The sequence below is a fragment of the Beta vulgaris genome, chromosome 5 (genome assembly GCF_026745355.1).
Source record: "Beta vulgaris subsp. vulgaris cultivar EL10 chromosome 5, EL10.2, whole genome shotgun sequence".
Taxonomy (NCBI): domain Eukaryota; kingdom Viridiplantae; phylum Streptophyta; class Magnoliopsida; order Caryophyllales; family Amaranthaceae; genus Beta; species Beta vulgaris.
Window position 1 is genome coordinate 48,951,196 of NC_079206.1, and position 15,507 is coordinate 48,966,702.

At 36.9% G+C, this 15,507-nt stretch overlaps 1 protein-coding gene across 1 annotated transcript in view; it reads right to left on the reverse strand.

Annotated features, from left to right (window-relative positions):
- Window positions 1-14,217: 14,217 nt before the first annotated feature.
- The window catches only part of LOC104893857 (uncharacterized), a 6,407-nt gene continuing 5,117 nt past the window's right edge, over window positions 14,218-15,507 (reverse strand). The window contains exons 2-3 of the mRNA XM_010679988.3: window positions 14,922-15,007; window positions 14,218-14,814 (exon numbers count right to left, since the gene is read on the reverse strand). Of these exons, the coding sequence (XP_010678290.1) occupies window positions 14,650-14,814; window positions 14,922-15,007 (251 nt within the window). The 3' untranslated portion in view covers window positions 14,218-14,649. The remainder of the gene's footprint in view (window positions 14,815-14,921; window positions 15,008-15,507) is intronic.

Here is a 15,507-nt window from a genome sequence, read left to right on the forward strand (position 1 = left end):
CATTTCAAAAGAGGACATCATTGCTCCCCTTACCTATATAATAGAGATATGACTAAATGTCAATAATTAGTTTAATGATCATTTTTTTTGGTAAGTAAGTATGTATATAAAACGCACAACAATTACAGCCTAAGGAGCAACATGCACGTAAGCAACTACATCAAACACTTACAAATCAGCAAACCATTGACAATCAATGGAGCTTATCTTCCAAGGCAATCTACTTTTCACTCGAGCCTTTACAATATATTTGATATTCTGTACACTTCTATTAACAGTTTGAATTTGCATATACCATATAGAATTATTCCTTTCCTGCCATATTTGGTAGATAGCTACTTCTAAACTTGCAACCATCACCATTTTCCTGAACTTACAACTGTTGCATCTCCTTTGAATCCATCTAAGCAGCTGAAGGAAATTCCCTATTGCAGCTTGAATGCCAAGCCATTCTTTCATTATGATCAAACATTGCATGCTGTAATCACGCTCGAAAAACATGTGATCATGAGTCTCCCTGCAATCCCCACAAATACCACATTGGTCTGTTAGGGAAATCCCTATTAATTTCATCCTGTCTCTAGTCATCAGTCTCCTCAGGATAGTTAACCAGCTAATGAAAGTGTGTTTAGGGACATTATGGTGATCCCATATCATTTAGCTCCAGTTGTTCTTCTCCCCATGATCTATCATACTCTTATAGACTTTAGCAGTGATGTAGCTTGGGTGGGTAAGCCAGCTCCCACCTGTTCAGCTAACAATCTCCTGTCTAGCTTTACAAATATATTTAAGAGCCTAACTTGCTGAACATGGAGCACTATAGTTACTCCATTGTTGGTTCTTAATATACATAGTATGAACCCATTTAACCCAAAGATTATCAGCCTTTATTGCAATATTCCAAGCTTGCTTACCCAATATTGCTGCATTCCAGATCAAAATGTTCCTGAAACCCAGTCCACCATTACACCTTGGCTTACACACTTCTTCCCAACTCACATACCTTGGCTTTGGGCTATGACATGTTCCTGTACATAAGAAGGCCCTACATATAGCAGTCACTTGCTTAATCACAGCCTTAGGCAGTAGAATAATATGGGACCAATACACACAAATACTTAGAAGCATAGAATTCACCAACTGTCTCCTTCCAGCAAATGAAATATTCCTTGTGCTCCATATTCTAACCTTGTTGACCATCTTTTCCACCAACTTCTCACAATCAGCAGAGGTAAGCTTTTTAATAGAGATAGGGACACCCAAACACCTAAAGGGTAGATCCCCATGTATAAATCCTGAATTTTGACAAACCCTCTGTACCTCACCTTGATCCATACCACAACTATAGAAAGCAGATTTACTTCTACTAGCCTTCAAACTTGTAGTTGCAGCAAAAAGCTCCACCCCTTGAAGTTTCATTGTTATAGATTTATGATCCCTTTTGCTGAAGAGAATCAAATCATCAGCAAAACAAAGATGATTGACCCCTAAAGATTTACATCTAGGATGATAACCAAACTCAGCCTGCTTCCCAATGTACTTCATCATTCTAGACAAATATTTCATACATAACATAAAGAGGAGGGGGGACATAGGATCCCCCTGCCTCAAACCTCTTTTAGAGTGAAAAAAACCCGTTGGAGAACCATTTATCATCAAGGAAAAGGTAGGGCTAGTAACACACAACATAACCATTTCCACAAATGTTTTAGGAAACCTAAGGGCATACATCATCTCCTCTAGGAATTCCCAACTCACAGTATCATATGCCTTTTGAATGTCAATCTTAAGTAAACAACACTTCTGTTTTTGACTACTCCTATACATCTTGATAATGTCTTGACACAATAAGATGTTGTGAAGAATACTTCTACCCGAAACAAAGGTACCTTAAGTCTCAGAGACCAGACAAGGTAATAGATTTTTTAACTTTGTACACAACAACTTAGTGATACACTTATACACAACAGAACAACAAGAGATTGGTCTGAAATCACTCACACTAGTGGGACTTTTAACTTTAGGAATCAGGGTGATGGAAGTTGCATTAACAGATTTTAGCTAACCGCACTACCAAGCCTCAATCTGCTCCAATGATATCCCAACTTTGCTTATAAAAGTAGCTATTGTATCCATCCAACCCAGGGGATTCTCATTAGGAATTGACAACATAACTTGTTTCACATCCTCAGCAGAGAAGTTGCAAGTGAGTAAGTTTTGTTGCTCATCAGTCAAAGTCATCCCTTCATTAATCACTTGGGTCTTCACAGAACATCTATTCTGCATTTTAGTGCCTAATAAACCTTTGTAAAAGTCTACAAAAGCAATTTTCACTTTCTCATCACGATCATCTCTGATCACCCAGTCCCCATTTCCATCCTGGATAGCATAAATTTTGTTCTCAACCCTCCTGGCCTTGATTGATTGGTAAAAAAGTTTGGTATTATCATCACCAGAACTGATCCACCTCTCTTTAGCTTTTTGCCTTAAGAAACTCATATAAGCTTCATGAGCTTTCCTATACTCCATCATAGCCTCTTTTTCTGCACTAGCTAGATCAATATTTCTAGGGCAAGCATGTAACTGATCCCGGATCTCCATCACTCGCCCTTATGCTTGACTAGCCTTAGCTTGAACATCAGAAAAGCCTCTTTGATTGAGCTTCTTGAGTTCACTTCTAAGAAGTTTTAACTTCTGAGTTATTCTAAACATCATACACCCTTCAATAAGGGTCTGCCACACTGATGTCACAACTTCTTTAAAGTCTGGGGCCTGCACCCACATATTGAAAAAGCAAAATGGCTTCCTACCCAATTGAGCTTTTTGCAAACTCACCAACTCCGGGCAATGGTCATAATCCCCCTTAGGCAAATAAGTGACCATTGCTTCTTCATAATGATGCTTCCAAGCCTCATTTACCATTATTCTATCAATTTTTGGAAAAACTCTACTGGCTCCCTCTTGTTTATTAGTCCACGTAAAAAATCTTCCTTGTTGCCTCATATCTTCCAACTCACAAGTTTCCACACAAGCTCTGAAGTCCTCAATTTCATGCCATCTAACTGTGGACCCAATTCTCTCATCAGTATTAAGCACCACATTTATATCCCCCAACACTAACCAAGGCATGACTGTGTTAACCACCCTCAGTGACTTCCAAAGAGATTCCCTCCCCTTTTTATCATTCACCCCATACACAAAGGAGCACATAAAAGCAGCAACATGGCCTTTAGGCTTCACTTTACAATGAACAAGCTGATCAGTCATCAACTCCACTGAAACATCAAACGAACTAGGCAACCAAGCAACAATTATCCTACCAGAATCCGCAACACTATTATAAGCAGTAAAACACCAGCTAGCGCATAGATTTTGGTAAAGATTTCCCTATCTTGGACATCTTTACCATAGTCTCTAGAAGGCTAAACAGGCCAATTTTATGCATAGAGATGAATCTCTTAACATCTAATTGTTTAGCTTGCCTATTTAACCCTCTAACATTCCACACAAGGATGTTATCCATTGCTTTTAGGGGCCTCTAACCCCTGTATCACCTCAGAATTCACCTTGTAGAATAGGTCCTCAATAGTGGCAGAGTTTAAAATATCAAATCTATTCTTGACAAGAGTAGGGTTTTCAACACCTTGTTGTGCCTGCTCAGGGACGTTGGCATTTAATTGCACATCAGAATTCTGCTCACCCACCTTCTGCACAATAATGCCCCTGGTTACATTTGCTTCCTCCATAACAGGTGCAGTCTTCACCCTCCACACTTTCTTGCTCTTGATTGCATGTTGTTTTTTAATACATTCTATTTGAGAATGTCCATACCCATGACAATTCAAACAAACAATAGGCTTTCAAGCATAGTGCACAGGTAGTTGCTCCATAATACATCCCTTTCATTTCTAAATTTAACCACATCCGAAAAATATTGGTCAATTTCAACCTCAACCAGCACTCTAACATACAACAATTTCTCCCTGTTCATAGTGGCTTGATCAACCTTAAGGTACTTGCTAATTGAGCCCACTATCTTGCTCATACTCTTCTCTCCCCAATACTTGAATTCCAATCCATTCAATTCTACCCAGATTGGAATCCTTCTCATGCTTTGCTTATTCCATTCCACATCAGACTGCCATTCTTGAACAATTAGAGGTTTTCCATCAAAGAAATGTCAATCCTCACCCAATTTGCTAATCTATGAATCAACAGATTGCATAAGCACCATATATATACCATTCCCAATACCCGCAATCTTGTTAATTTTCCTTCTTCCCCTAAATTCTTCGCAAGAAACCCTCAATTACATGTGGAGGAGGGTTAGCCCCTAAAATGTAACAAACAACGGCAGATTCCCAATAGTTCACCTCTTCTTGAATATCATCCCAACTAATTTCAGGATTGTTGGTCTCACCATCAATGTAATGAGAAGTTTGATCAACATTACTTTTCCATATTTACTTGCACATTTTCCTTAACATTCAAGACGAACCTAGAAACCCCATTAACCGATCCACCTTCAATTTTATTCTCAGCTTGACCAGATTTAGCTCCACTATTGATTACATTTAACCATTCAAAAAACAAGTAATTATCCTCTGATTGTTTTCGCAAATCAATTAACTCAGATTTAGGCGACAGAATCTCACCTTCTTCCTCCGACGAAACATAGTCTGGAACTGCAAGAACTCCAACGCCTAATACTTCATCCATGGAACGAGTTTTCCGAGCATCCACTGATGTCGGACCACCTTTCTTCAACATCGAGCTGTTACTTTTTGAGTTCTTCGACCCCTTCGGTCTGCCCATGGAGCCTAGAGTAACTGGATACCACGGAGAACAAAGTTCAAAAAGTTGTTATTTAGTTTAATGATCATTAAGTCAGTTTAATAAGTATAATTTAAATGATAACTATTAATTATGGACCTTTTCATGACCTAAAGTAATAAGTGTGACTTTAAGCACAAGATAATGACGACATAATGGACCATGCACTACCGGAAAAAAAAAACCAGTCACAATCCGGGCTTGCAGATCCGATTTTGGACCGGATCGATTGGGATAGTCAACTAATACGATTTTCAATAAAGAATCGGACCATCAAGCGTGGGAATGATTTTAAAAAATGCATATTCCTATAACAACAGCGAAATTTCACAGCATCAGTAACATTTCACAATGGCAACACCATTTTAATAACAACATTTCAAGTTTAAACAACAACAAATTATATTATACAAATTTAAAACGAAATCAACAATCGAAATAAAAATTGACAACACACGGAATTTACGAAAATACAAAATGAAACAAAATTAAAATATAATATATTACAGTTTTCTCACCATATACCCTTGACAAATTTTTTTTGCACCATATACCCTTTCAACTTTTCAAATTCGCCATATATCCCTGACGTTTTGAAAAATACCTCAACCTACCCTTATGACTAACGGAAGTCTAACACCGTTAGTGATTAACCCTTGATCCCCCTCTAACCCTAATTTAACTAACCTAAACCTAACCTGACCTAACCCTAACCCCGAATCCCCTTTTAACCCTAACCTTAACCCTAACCACCCAACCCCAACCCCAACCCCAACCCCAACCCTTCCCCCTCCCACCTCTACAGCCCCTCTAAAACTGGCGTATCATCCTCACACCACATCTGAAATCGTCACACCACCCTCACATCACCTCTGAAACCGTTGCACCACCCTCACACCACCCTTAAAACCCTTGCACCTCCCCTAAAAATCCTCGCACCACCCTGAAAATGTTACATCACCTTCGCACCACCCCGGAAACCCTTCGTACCACCCTCGCACCACCCCTAAAACCTCACACCATCGTCGTACCTCCCTCAAAAATGTCGCACCATCCTCGCACCTCCTCGATAAAAGCCATATTTCAGCTTGCAGTCACCTATTGATAGAAGATAACTTGACAGGGCGAGAGGGTTGCGCGATTTTGCAGGGGAATGGGGGTTGCGCAATTTTGCAGGGGGAGGGCCGGTTGCACGAGTTTGTGAGGGAGGTAAGAGACTTTTGCGGTGCTTTGGGGTGTCGAAAGGTGTTGTGGGCGGCGGAAGGGGGAGGGGTTTGCGGTGCTACGGGTGGTGGAGGAGGGGGGGCTTCGGGGTGGTGGGAGGGGGACTGCAGTGGTGGGGGTGAGGGTGGGGGTGGGATTGGGGGTGGGGGACGAGGTTAGGGTTAGGGTTAGGGTATTAGGGTATTAGGGATTAGGGATTAGGGTATTAGGGTTAGGGTTAGGGTTAGATTTAGGTTAATTAAGTAGGATTAGAGGGTGATTAGGGGTTAATGACAAATGGAGTTTAACGTCATTAGTCATTAAGGGTAAATGGATGTATTTTTTTCAAAAGTGAGGGATATATGGTGAATTTCAAAAGTTGAAAGGGTATATGGTGCAAAAAAAATTTTGTTAGGGGTATATGGAGAAAAAACCGAATATATTACTATAAATCAATTACAGACGACGAAATAAAAAGGAAGAACTAAAAGAATTTGTAGAAAAAAAAATACAAAAACTAATTGAAAAAGACGAAAATAAAACCCTAATTAAAAGAGACGAAATTTTTTACAAATAGCCGAAATTCCCGCAACGAGTGGTTGAATGGAGTTCTTCGATGAACGCAAAGAAGATAGCGGTTTAGCGGAGTTCGATGACCAACGACGAGTGGTTGAGCGGAGAGGCGAAGAACAAGATGGTGTAGTTGCAATTTGATGTCGGAGATCCAAATTCAGATTTCAGCGGAGTTCTTCGATGTAGTTGCGATTTGTATTTTCGTTCATGTTAATGACGATTGAACATTGAGGAGTAATTGATGGGGAGGAAATTATGGTGGTTATTTGTGCAGTGGTGGTTGTTCGCATTAGTGAGGAAAGGATAGAGGAGAGGTGGTTTGTGAGGATGAGAATAGAAGAGAGGAGAGATTAACTAATGGGAGGAAATGGTGGTGGAGATGTTGTTCGGGAGGGGGGGGAGAAGGAAAGAAAATAGATGAGAGAAAGAATGAAGTAGGGTTTCAACGATAATAGGGAGGATGAGAGTGGGAAGAGGAGGGAGATTAGGGTTTGAGAGAAAAGTAGGGAAGAAATGGGGAAGATGAGTTATTCACCTTTATTTATGCACATGAAGTTTGGGCCTCTTGATTTTTTTGAGATGGATTTTAGCATTTAACATATGACCATTAACTGATCTGGGCTACTAAATCAGATCAGTTAACAAAAAGGACCAGATCCTTTTTGTCAACTGATCCGGTTCAATATCCAAACGAATCAGTTAATTTACCTTTTTTTTTTACGCGCAAAAATAATGACTAAACTGAACCTATTTGGGACACTAGCTTGTTGTGACATTTAAGCTTTTTTCCACTAGTGATATGACTATCACTCACTTTAATCAGCTCTAGTTAATACTAAGGCATAAGGTTTATTAACTGAAGATTTATCAAAATCACAATTCCTGACTATATTAAGAAGGATATATTAAGGATATTACAAACCTTCCCCTACTATCAAAGTTTCTAAGCAGAATTTCATGTAACATCTACTGCTAACACCCGCACTGCTCTTGTAACTATGTTTTATATAATGCTTTTATGGTATGCAGGATATGAAATGTTTGGCTATGTAAATAATATTCATAAACGATTTGATGTTATCAGAAGTATGATGATTTGATGACGTTTCCGCAATGATTTTACTATGAATTATGATAATTTAAAGTGCTTAAAATTTATCATGTTTAGTATCTTTTAAGTACTTTAAATTATCATAATTCATTGTAAAATCATTATGGTAGTATTATGTTCTATAGGCCTTGCACGTGTTATTATGTTATCTGGCGGCAATGCCACCTTCTAATGGGGGACAACGTCCTCGATGGCACCCTCACAATGGCATTATGCTACCTTCTGATAGGGGGTAATATCCTCGACGGCTCTTCCTTCTGTTACTATTGGCATTATATGCCACCTTTTGATGGGGAACAAATATCGTCGGTGGCTTTACCTTCTACTATTATCTATGGTATTGTATGTCGCCTTTCGAAGGGGGACTTTATGTCCTTAGTGGCTTTGCCTTCCGTTATACTCACCAAGTAACCAAAGAAAGTAATCTGATAATGAATGTATTAATGAATGATGATAATGATCAATGACAACATAAAGGGTTCTTAGTTTCTAGTTTAAGTTGTATGTTTATGAAATGGTTTGACTAAATTCTTCCTTCTCCTTTTGCAACTAAAATATATTCAAATGAATTTACGATGTTAAGTTAGTATGTTACTGAGCTTTGACTCATGATGTTTTTCTTTTCTAGTTTTAGGTACGACAGATCAGTTGCAAGGGTGCTATTATAATGGATTATGTTGAAGTGACCTTGTATAACTTTGGGATATTTAGGATATTCTGTATTATGAGTGCAATGACCATTATTATTTTACAATGAACATTTGTAGAGTTGAATTACTATTTTAGTCTATAGTCATTAGTGGGTATGTAATTCACAGGCTTAAGTTTAGTTTTCGCTGGTATTTAAGGTTATGAATTTGTGGGGCATTACATTATTTTATGTGGACTTAATTTTACAGAATTGGACTTTAATTTAAGGTGAACTATACCAGTCCTTGATTTTTATGAATGGGTATTTGGTCGATATTTTAAATGTGATCTAATTATTAAGGACTGGTAATGGCCTAAGAATTATTTCAGTAATTTTCCCCAACCATTATGTATGAAAAGATTCAAAATAGGAACAACACAATGAAATCTCTCAATGTAAAATACAAGAACTGATAGGATGTCGTACATCTATCAAAAATAATGCTAGCAAAACATCGACAATGTAGTAGGGTTAGTAGGGTCCAATCTGCTGAAAGATTATCGTTTTAATTTATCTTCTAATGTATGGAGAAACTAAAAAAAATCACAAATATGAGGTGAATGATTTAAACTAATAATATGTGAAAATCAAACTAAAAAAACTATGGTATGGTTCAACATGATTACATTTATCACAATGCTTCTATTTACAATCTAATAAAAAGTCCATCATAATTCAACTTGTCTAACATTTAGAGCACGACTTAATCCTACGGTCGAGTCTTTTTCTCAAATCAACATATGCAATACGGTTGCTTACATAATCAGATTTGATAATTATAGGTAAGTAAGCCTCTAAGCAGTGCTATCTATATTTCGATCTATGACTTGTTATTAGCAAGATTTAACAAGACAATTGTTTATCAGATTGCAAGATTAACTAAATAAACCTAATCAATTAGAAATATCAATGACTTATTAAACCATCAATAACAACAATCAAGGTTTATAACATATGAACATGGATCCCAAAACATAGAAATAAAACTACTCAATCGTGAATTAAAGAATAAAACCTAGATCTAAAAAGGAAAAAGTAATTTAAAAAAATAACTTAAAGAAAGAGACAGACATAACGAAACCTCAATGACTTAAATTAGGAGGAGTTCAAAAGGAACACTACGTCTAAAAACTAAAGAACTAAAGAGGAAAAGGAGAAGGAAACAAAAACTACATAATGAGAGAGTTCACTCTAACAAGAAGTGAAACCTAATATAAAGTAGACTAAGTAACCTGATATGACTAGAAAAGCCAATTAAAGATAAGAAAAGTTAAATTAATCATTATATGAGCGGAAAGAACTAATCCCCGCAATCGTACTAGCCTTCAACAAAATGGTATGAATTTGCGGAGCCCATATCTCTGAAACCAAAATTTACCTTAGGCTATGCAACATGTCGTTGGATATCTCTTCAAGTCTAGCTTTCAATGCTGCTCGAATTATTCAATTCTCATAAGCACAAATGAAAAATATGGCCAGAAGAATAGACATGATTCTTTTTCCACATTTCTTTTAATATTTTTCAAGCATTATTTTGGCTCAAGCACATGAAAAGATATAAATGACGATTCTTATAAATTTAGCTTCTTCCAAATGCTCAAAACTTGGCTAATTATACTTTAAATGTGTTCCCAATACGTAAAATTCATCTAAAACGTGAAAACTTACAAAATAGGAGTCCGCCTTACGTGAAAACTTACAAAATATAATGCAATATGAACCCCATAATGAATCTAAATCTTTATTATATAAGAGAACTTATGACTCTTTGATGTCCGCCTTATGAGCTTTTATAAAAAAAGGAAAACATTAATACTTCACGACAGTGTCTTTACTCTCTTCTACATCTTCTTCCTCTATCTCTCATTCTCCCTGCTTCATCTGATTCCTCTATTCCCCCTTACCGCACATTCTTCTTCTTTTAACTGCAAAAAATCATTCCATAACTAGCAATGTATGTTGATAGAGAAGCATAATTCTGCATGACTTACACAAGCCTCTAAACTATTGATAAAAAACTGAGACCAGGTTAGGTACTGTCAAACCATAGAAATATGGATTTGTACATAATACCTATAGAATTTATAAGTCTTATCATAGTTACAGCCTAGGTTATATTATTTTTTTTCCTTCCATGTTTCCTTCCTTTGGCTTGCCGTCCTCCACCATGCACGCTGCCCTTGCTGCCACGTCGTCTTCCGCTGGTGCCTCCTCCACGACACAACAACCGCGTGCGTCATTGGTTTCGGCCACCGTGATATTGATAGCCGATGCTGGCTTCAGCCTTTGGTGCATGTCTCTTTCTTTGCAGCCACCTCCTCCACGACGTCTTTCAGCACGCCTACAAGGCCCTCTCCTTTATTTTCGCATGGCTTCAACCAACCGGCGCTGCAGTTCAACAACTCGATTACACCTACGGTCTCGAGTTCCATCTCTTCGTCGGCTTTTAGTCTTCCCCAGTTGTCTGTCCCTAATATCATAAACTTGGTAACCATAACTATCTTCTCTCCTAAAGATTATCTTCTATGAAAAACTCAAATTACTTACCTACTTCTTTCGCATCAATTACTTGGCATTGTTGATGGTACTGCTTCTATTCCTTCTTCAATTGTAATTGATGAATATGGTAATTATGTTCCTAATGTGCACTTTTATGAATATCTTCGTAATGATTAACAAGTAAAATCATGGTTTTTTCCTACTTTATCTCGCGATGCTTTTGTTGATGTTCATGATTTGCACACTTCTGTGGATATTTGGAATCGGTTATAGTCTCGCTTTATGCATGCAAGTATGCTTCGTTCAATGGAGTTAAAGGGAAGCTTGTCTCATATTAAAAAGACTATCTCACTCTATGGATGGTTATTTACATGAGATCAAAGTAATTGCTAATTCCCTTTCTGTAATTCAGACAACCTGTGTCTAATCAAGACTTAGTTCAGTAGACCATTTTTTGGTATCGATCGTGATTCTGAGTATGATCATATTGTTACCACTTTGCTTCATTATCCGTTTTCCCCTTAGCTTTGAAAATTGCGTTCTAAGCTCCTGCTTCATGTGCAACGTCTCAAAAGCTCCATGGATGGGTCTGATTCATCTTTTCATCATGCCTTGGTTGTTATTTAGTTCTCTAGTTCCAGTTCTTCTTCTTCTTCCAATAAGAATAATTCAGGTGGTGGAAATAAAGGGAAGAATAACAAGAATAAAGGGGGTAATAATGGTCACAATAACAACAATCGAGGTACTGATGGTTACAACAATTCTCGTGGTTCTGGTAATAACAACATCAATGCTAATCAGGGACGTCAAAATGGTATGAGTAAATATTCTGGCTTGTCATTTTTTTGTATGCCTTGCATTGATTCTATTACTAATGGTTTGTACTCAGCAAGGAATACTTCGCCAAGTTGCAATTTAAGCTCTACCCGTACTTCCGATACTTGGGGGATTTGTTGGTTTCTAGGTCATCAAGATGCTTATTGTCCTCAAAGATTCAATTACAGCTTTGTTCCTTCTTCCTCGGATAGTGTCACTCGAGCCTTAGCTGCACTGTCTGTTGGTGGTGAAGCAAATGACTCAGTTTGGTACCCGGACTCCGGATCTGCAACTCACATGACTCCTCAAGATGGTAAGCTTTCTTCTATTCTTCCCTACACTGGGTCAAGTTCTATTATAGTTGGAAATGGTACCTCTCTCCCGATTAAAAGTGTTGGTACATTGACATTAAAAACTTCAAGTCGTCCTCTCATTTTGTCTTCTGTTTGCCATGTCCCTAGTCTGAAGCATAATTTATTATCAGTTAACAAGTTATGTCAAAAAGATGATTGTGTTGTGTGTTTTGATAATAATTTTATTTCTGTTAAGGATAAGACAACGGGGGAGGTTCTGCTTCGGGGATCCAGTAAGCAAGGTGTCTATTCAATTCAACCCACCCTTGTCACCCATGAGTTCTCTGCTCCTGCTTTGCTAGCTACTAAGGAGTTTGGCATGCTAGGCTTGGTCATAATTCATCTAGAGTTTGAGGATCTTTATGTTCAGATGAGTCTATCTCATGTACTTCTAAGTTTCATGATGATTGTGTTGGGTGTAAATTAGGAAAAATCCATTGATTACCTTTTGAACCCGTTGAACATATTTCATCATATCCATTATATAAAATTCATAGTGATCTTTGGCAATCTCCTATTTTGTCGAATCAAAATATTGTGTTGTTTTTGTTGATGATTTCTCGCAATATCCATGGATTTATCCTTTACGTCGCAAATCAGATGCTCGCTCTCAATTCCTTGTTTTTCAAAAGATGATGAAAAATTTATTCAATTGTAGAATTAAAGTTTTCCAAAGTGATGGAGGTCAGGAATTTGATAATTCCCCTCTTCTTCAGTATTGTCATTACAATGGTATTATATTTCAAAAGTCATGTCCCCATAAAAGCAAACATCGTCATACAGTTGAAATGGCTCGTACTCTACTTATTCACTATGAATTTTGGGTTAATCCTTCATACATTGCCGCTTATACTATCAATAGGTTACCTATCTTGGTTCTAGGGGGTGTTTCTCCTATTGAAAAAAAAATTCATCGTCCTCCTTCCTACTCATTTTTGAAAACATTTGGTTGTGCGTGTTTTCCTTTGCTTCTAGATTCCAAAATCAATTAAATTCAACCTAAGTCAAAACAATGTGTTTTTATTGGATATGATGTGGATTATAGAGGTTATCGTTGTCTAGATTCTCTTACCAACAAGTTCTATATAAGTCGTCATGTTTTCTTTCATGAACATAAATTCCCTTATCGCTCTCTCGTTGGTTCCACCTCTTATGTGCCTTACACATCTCCCTTGATTTCACTTGTTGATTGGACTCCCACCAATGTTGGTCCTATGACTCATGTGCATTCTACTATGCGTATTTCCCCCTTAGAATCGTGTAGTTCTTCCTCTCATGTTGTTGGGAATGCTTCCATTGTGCCCAATTCCCCTCCCCTTGGCAATACAAAGGCGTCTTACACATCTCCCTCATTTTACTTGTTGATTGAATTGGACTCCCACCAACGTTGGTCCTATGACTCATGTGCCTTCTAATGTGCGTATTTCCCCCTTAGAATCGTGTAGTTCTTCCTCTCATGTTGTTGGGAATGCTTCCATTGTGCCCAATGCTCGAGATGATGATAGCATGACAAGTTAAGAGGGGTTTAATGATTTGTGTTTGTTTGTATCACTGTCAAACAAAGAGTTCATATACATCCTAATTTATAACAAAGGCCTTAAGCCCAAACTATATAACACATATAAACCAACTATATATACGAGGTCCAATAACCCATCAAAAGGAAAAGCTTTCCAATAATTTCCATCAAAATGAGCAAAATAATTACTCAAGGCGCAAGCGATGTGCGTACATGCTTATATAATTGACATAGAGAAGAAGATATATTATAGAGGATTTATGCTGATAGATTTCTTCCTTTGTTTCTTTTTAGATACAATATCTGCGCTTTTGGTGACTGGATTAAAAAAAATAAGATATTGCATCTAAAAAAGCGGAAATAGTATATAGTAGTATTAGATTAACACAAACAAACTATGAGATCATACGAGATCATGCTCAAGGAGCTTGCTTTACTCCATAAATGAATTTTAATTTCGCTGCAATAATCATTGACAAAGTTGTGATCCCTATCGATATGTTGATAATTTACTAGTCTTATATCATGTAGATCCGAGTAACAATCATACTCTTATATGCTCCATTAGTATTATTAATGTCAATAAAGTACAAACTATTTATCACATAACATTATTTGATCTAATGAACTTGTACACCAAGTCTCGGCATCAGTCAAGGGCTTCTACATTAATTTTGGATCAACCGCATCTCATTAGCATGTATATGCTCGGAAACTAGCTTCTACATAAGTGTGGATTGCTCACAATTTACATGCACCACCCAAACTAGTTTCTAGATGAACACTCTTTTATATATATATATGAACCTCAAAGATGAGAATATATTATAATTTTCTGCTTATCCAAGCAAAATATGCACTTACTTCCTACAAACGGATTATCGAACATGAAATTAAGTGAAAATTTTGCTAATAATACTTTCTTTCTCATCTCCTACACACAAAAAGAAAATATAAAAAATATTGGAAAAAAAGCACCCTTTCTCCCTTTTTTCTCACCCCTAAATTTAGAAGCTCTTTCCTAAGAAGAAATCGTTATTGTAATATTTTATTATGCCGCTGCTTGTTCCATGAGATGAGAATTGTTGGAGTTACAAGGAAAGTTATAAAATGAAGGCATGTTATGAAATATATTTTTCCCTCTTTTTGGGATCATTATCCTTTTAAATTTCCTCCCTCTTCTATTCTTCTTCAATGTGTGTTTCTCCACCATCACCTGCTAATTTTCATAGTTTATAACGAAAGAAGAATTAATTATGGAGTGAACAAGGCATAATTGAGATGAAATAATGGATGTATATATGCAACTTGTGTTACATTTACCTCATTTGAATCAGATGATTCCCGACGTAAGCCATTTTTATCAACTTCATTAATGCATTCTTCAGATTCAAGATGTCCAGCAATATCTAAGAAACAGGTAAAGTATATATTCGTTGTTAACTTCATTATATCTTTGGAAGAGACCATATAACAAATTTATGATATTAAATTAATGTAATGCTGTTTGGGTAAACTAACAAGGTAATAACTGAACAGTGCTTTTTGTTATCACAATTTTTTTAAGGATTACACCATAATTTATTGTGTAACTTATAAACCAAGCAACGATTATTTTTTGTAAAAAGAACTCATATGACATTAAGTAAATGACACAAGGACATGAGAATCATGTCATTATTTGTATAGTTTAAATAAGATTTTTCTTGTCTCAAACTACCCTTAACTTTCAAGTTTTTGTGAGAAACTACCTTATAAAAAATTATTGTCCTAAACTACCTTACTTTACACTTTTGTCGTTGACAACTACCTTATGCCGGTTTTCGACGTTGATTTTTGTTTTTTCAATTCAAAATTGTGGGGAAAAACAAAATTACCCTAGTGGAAATTGAGGAGGGTGATTGTTTCA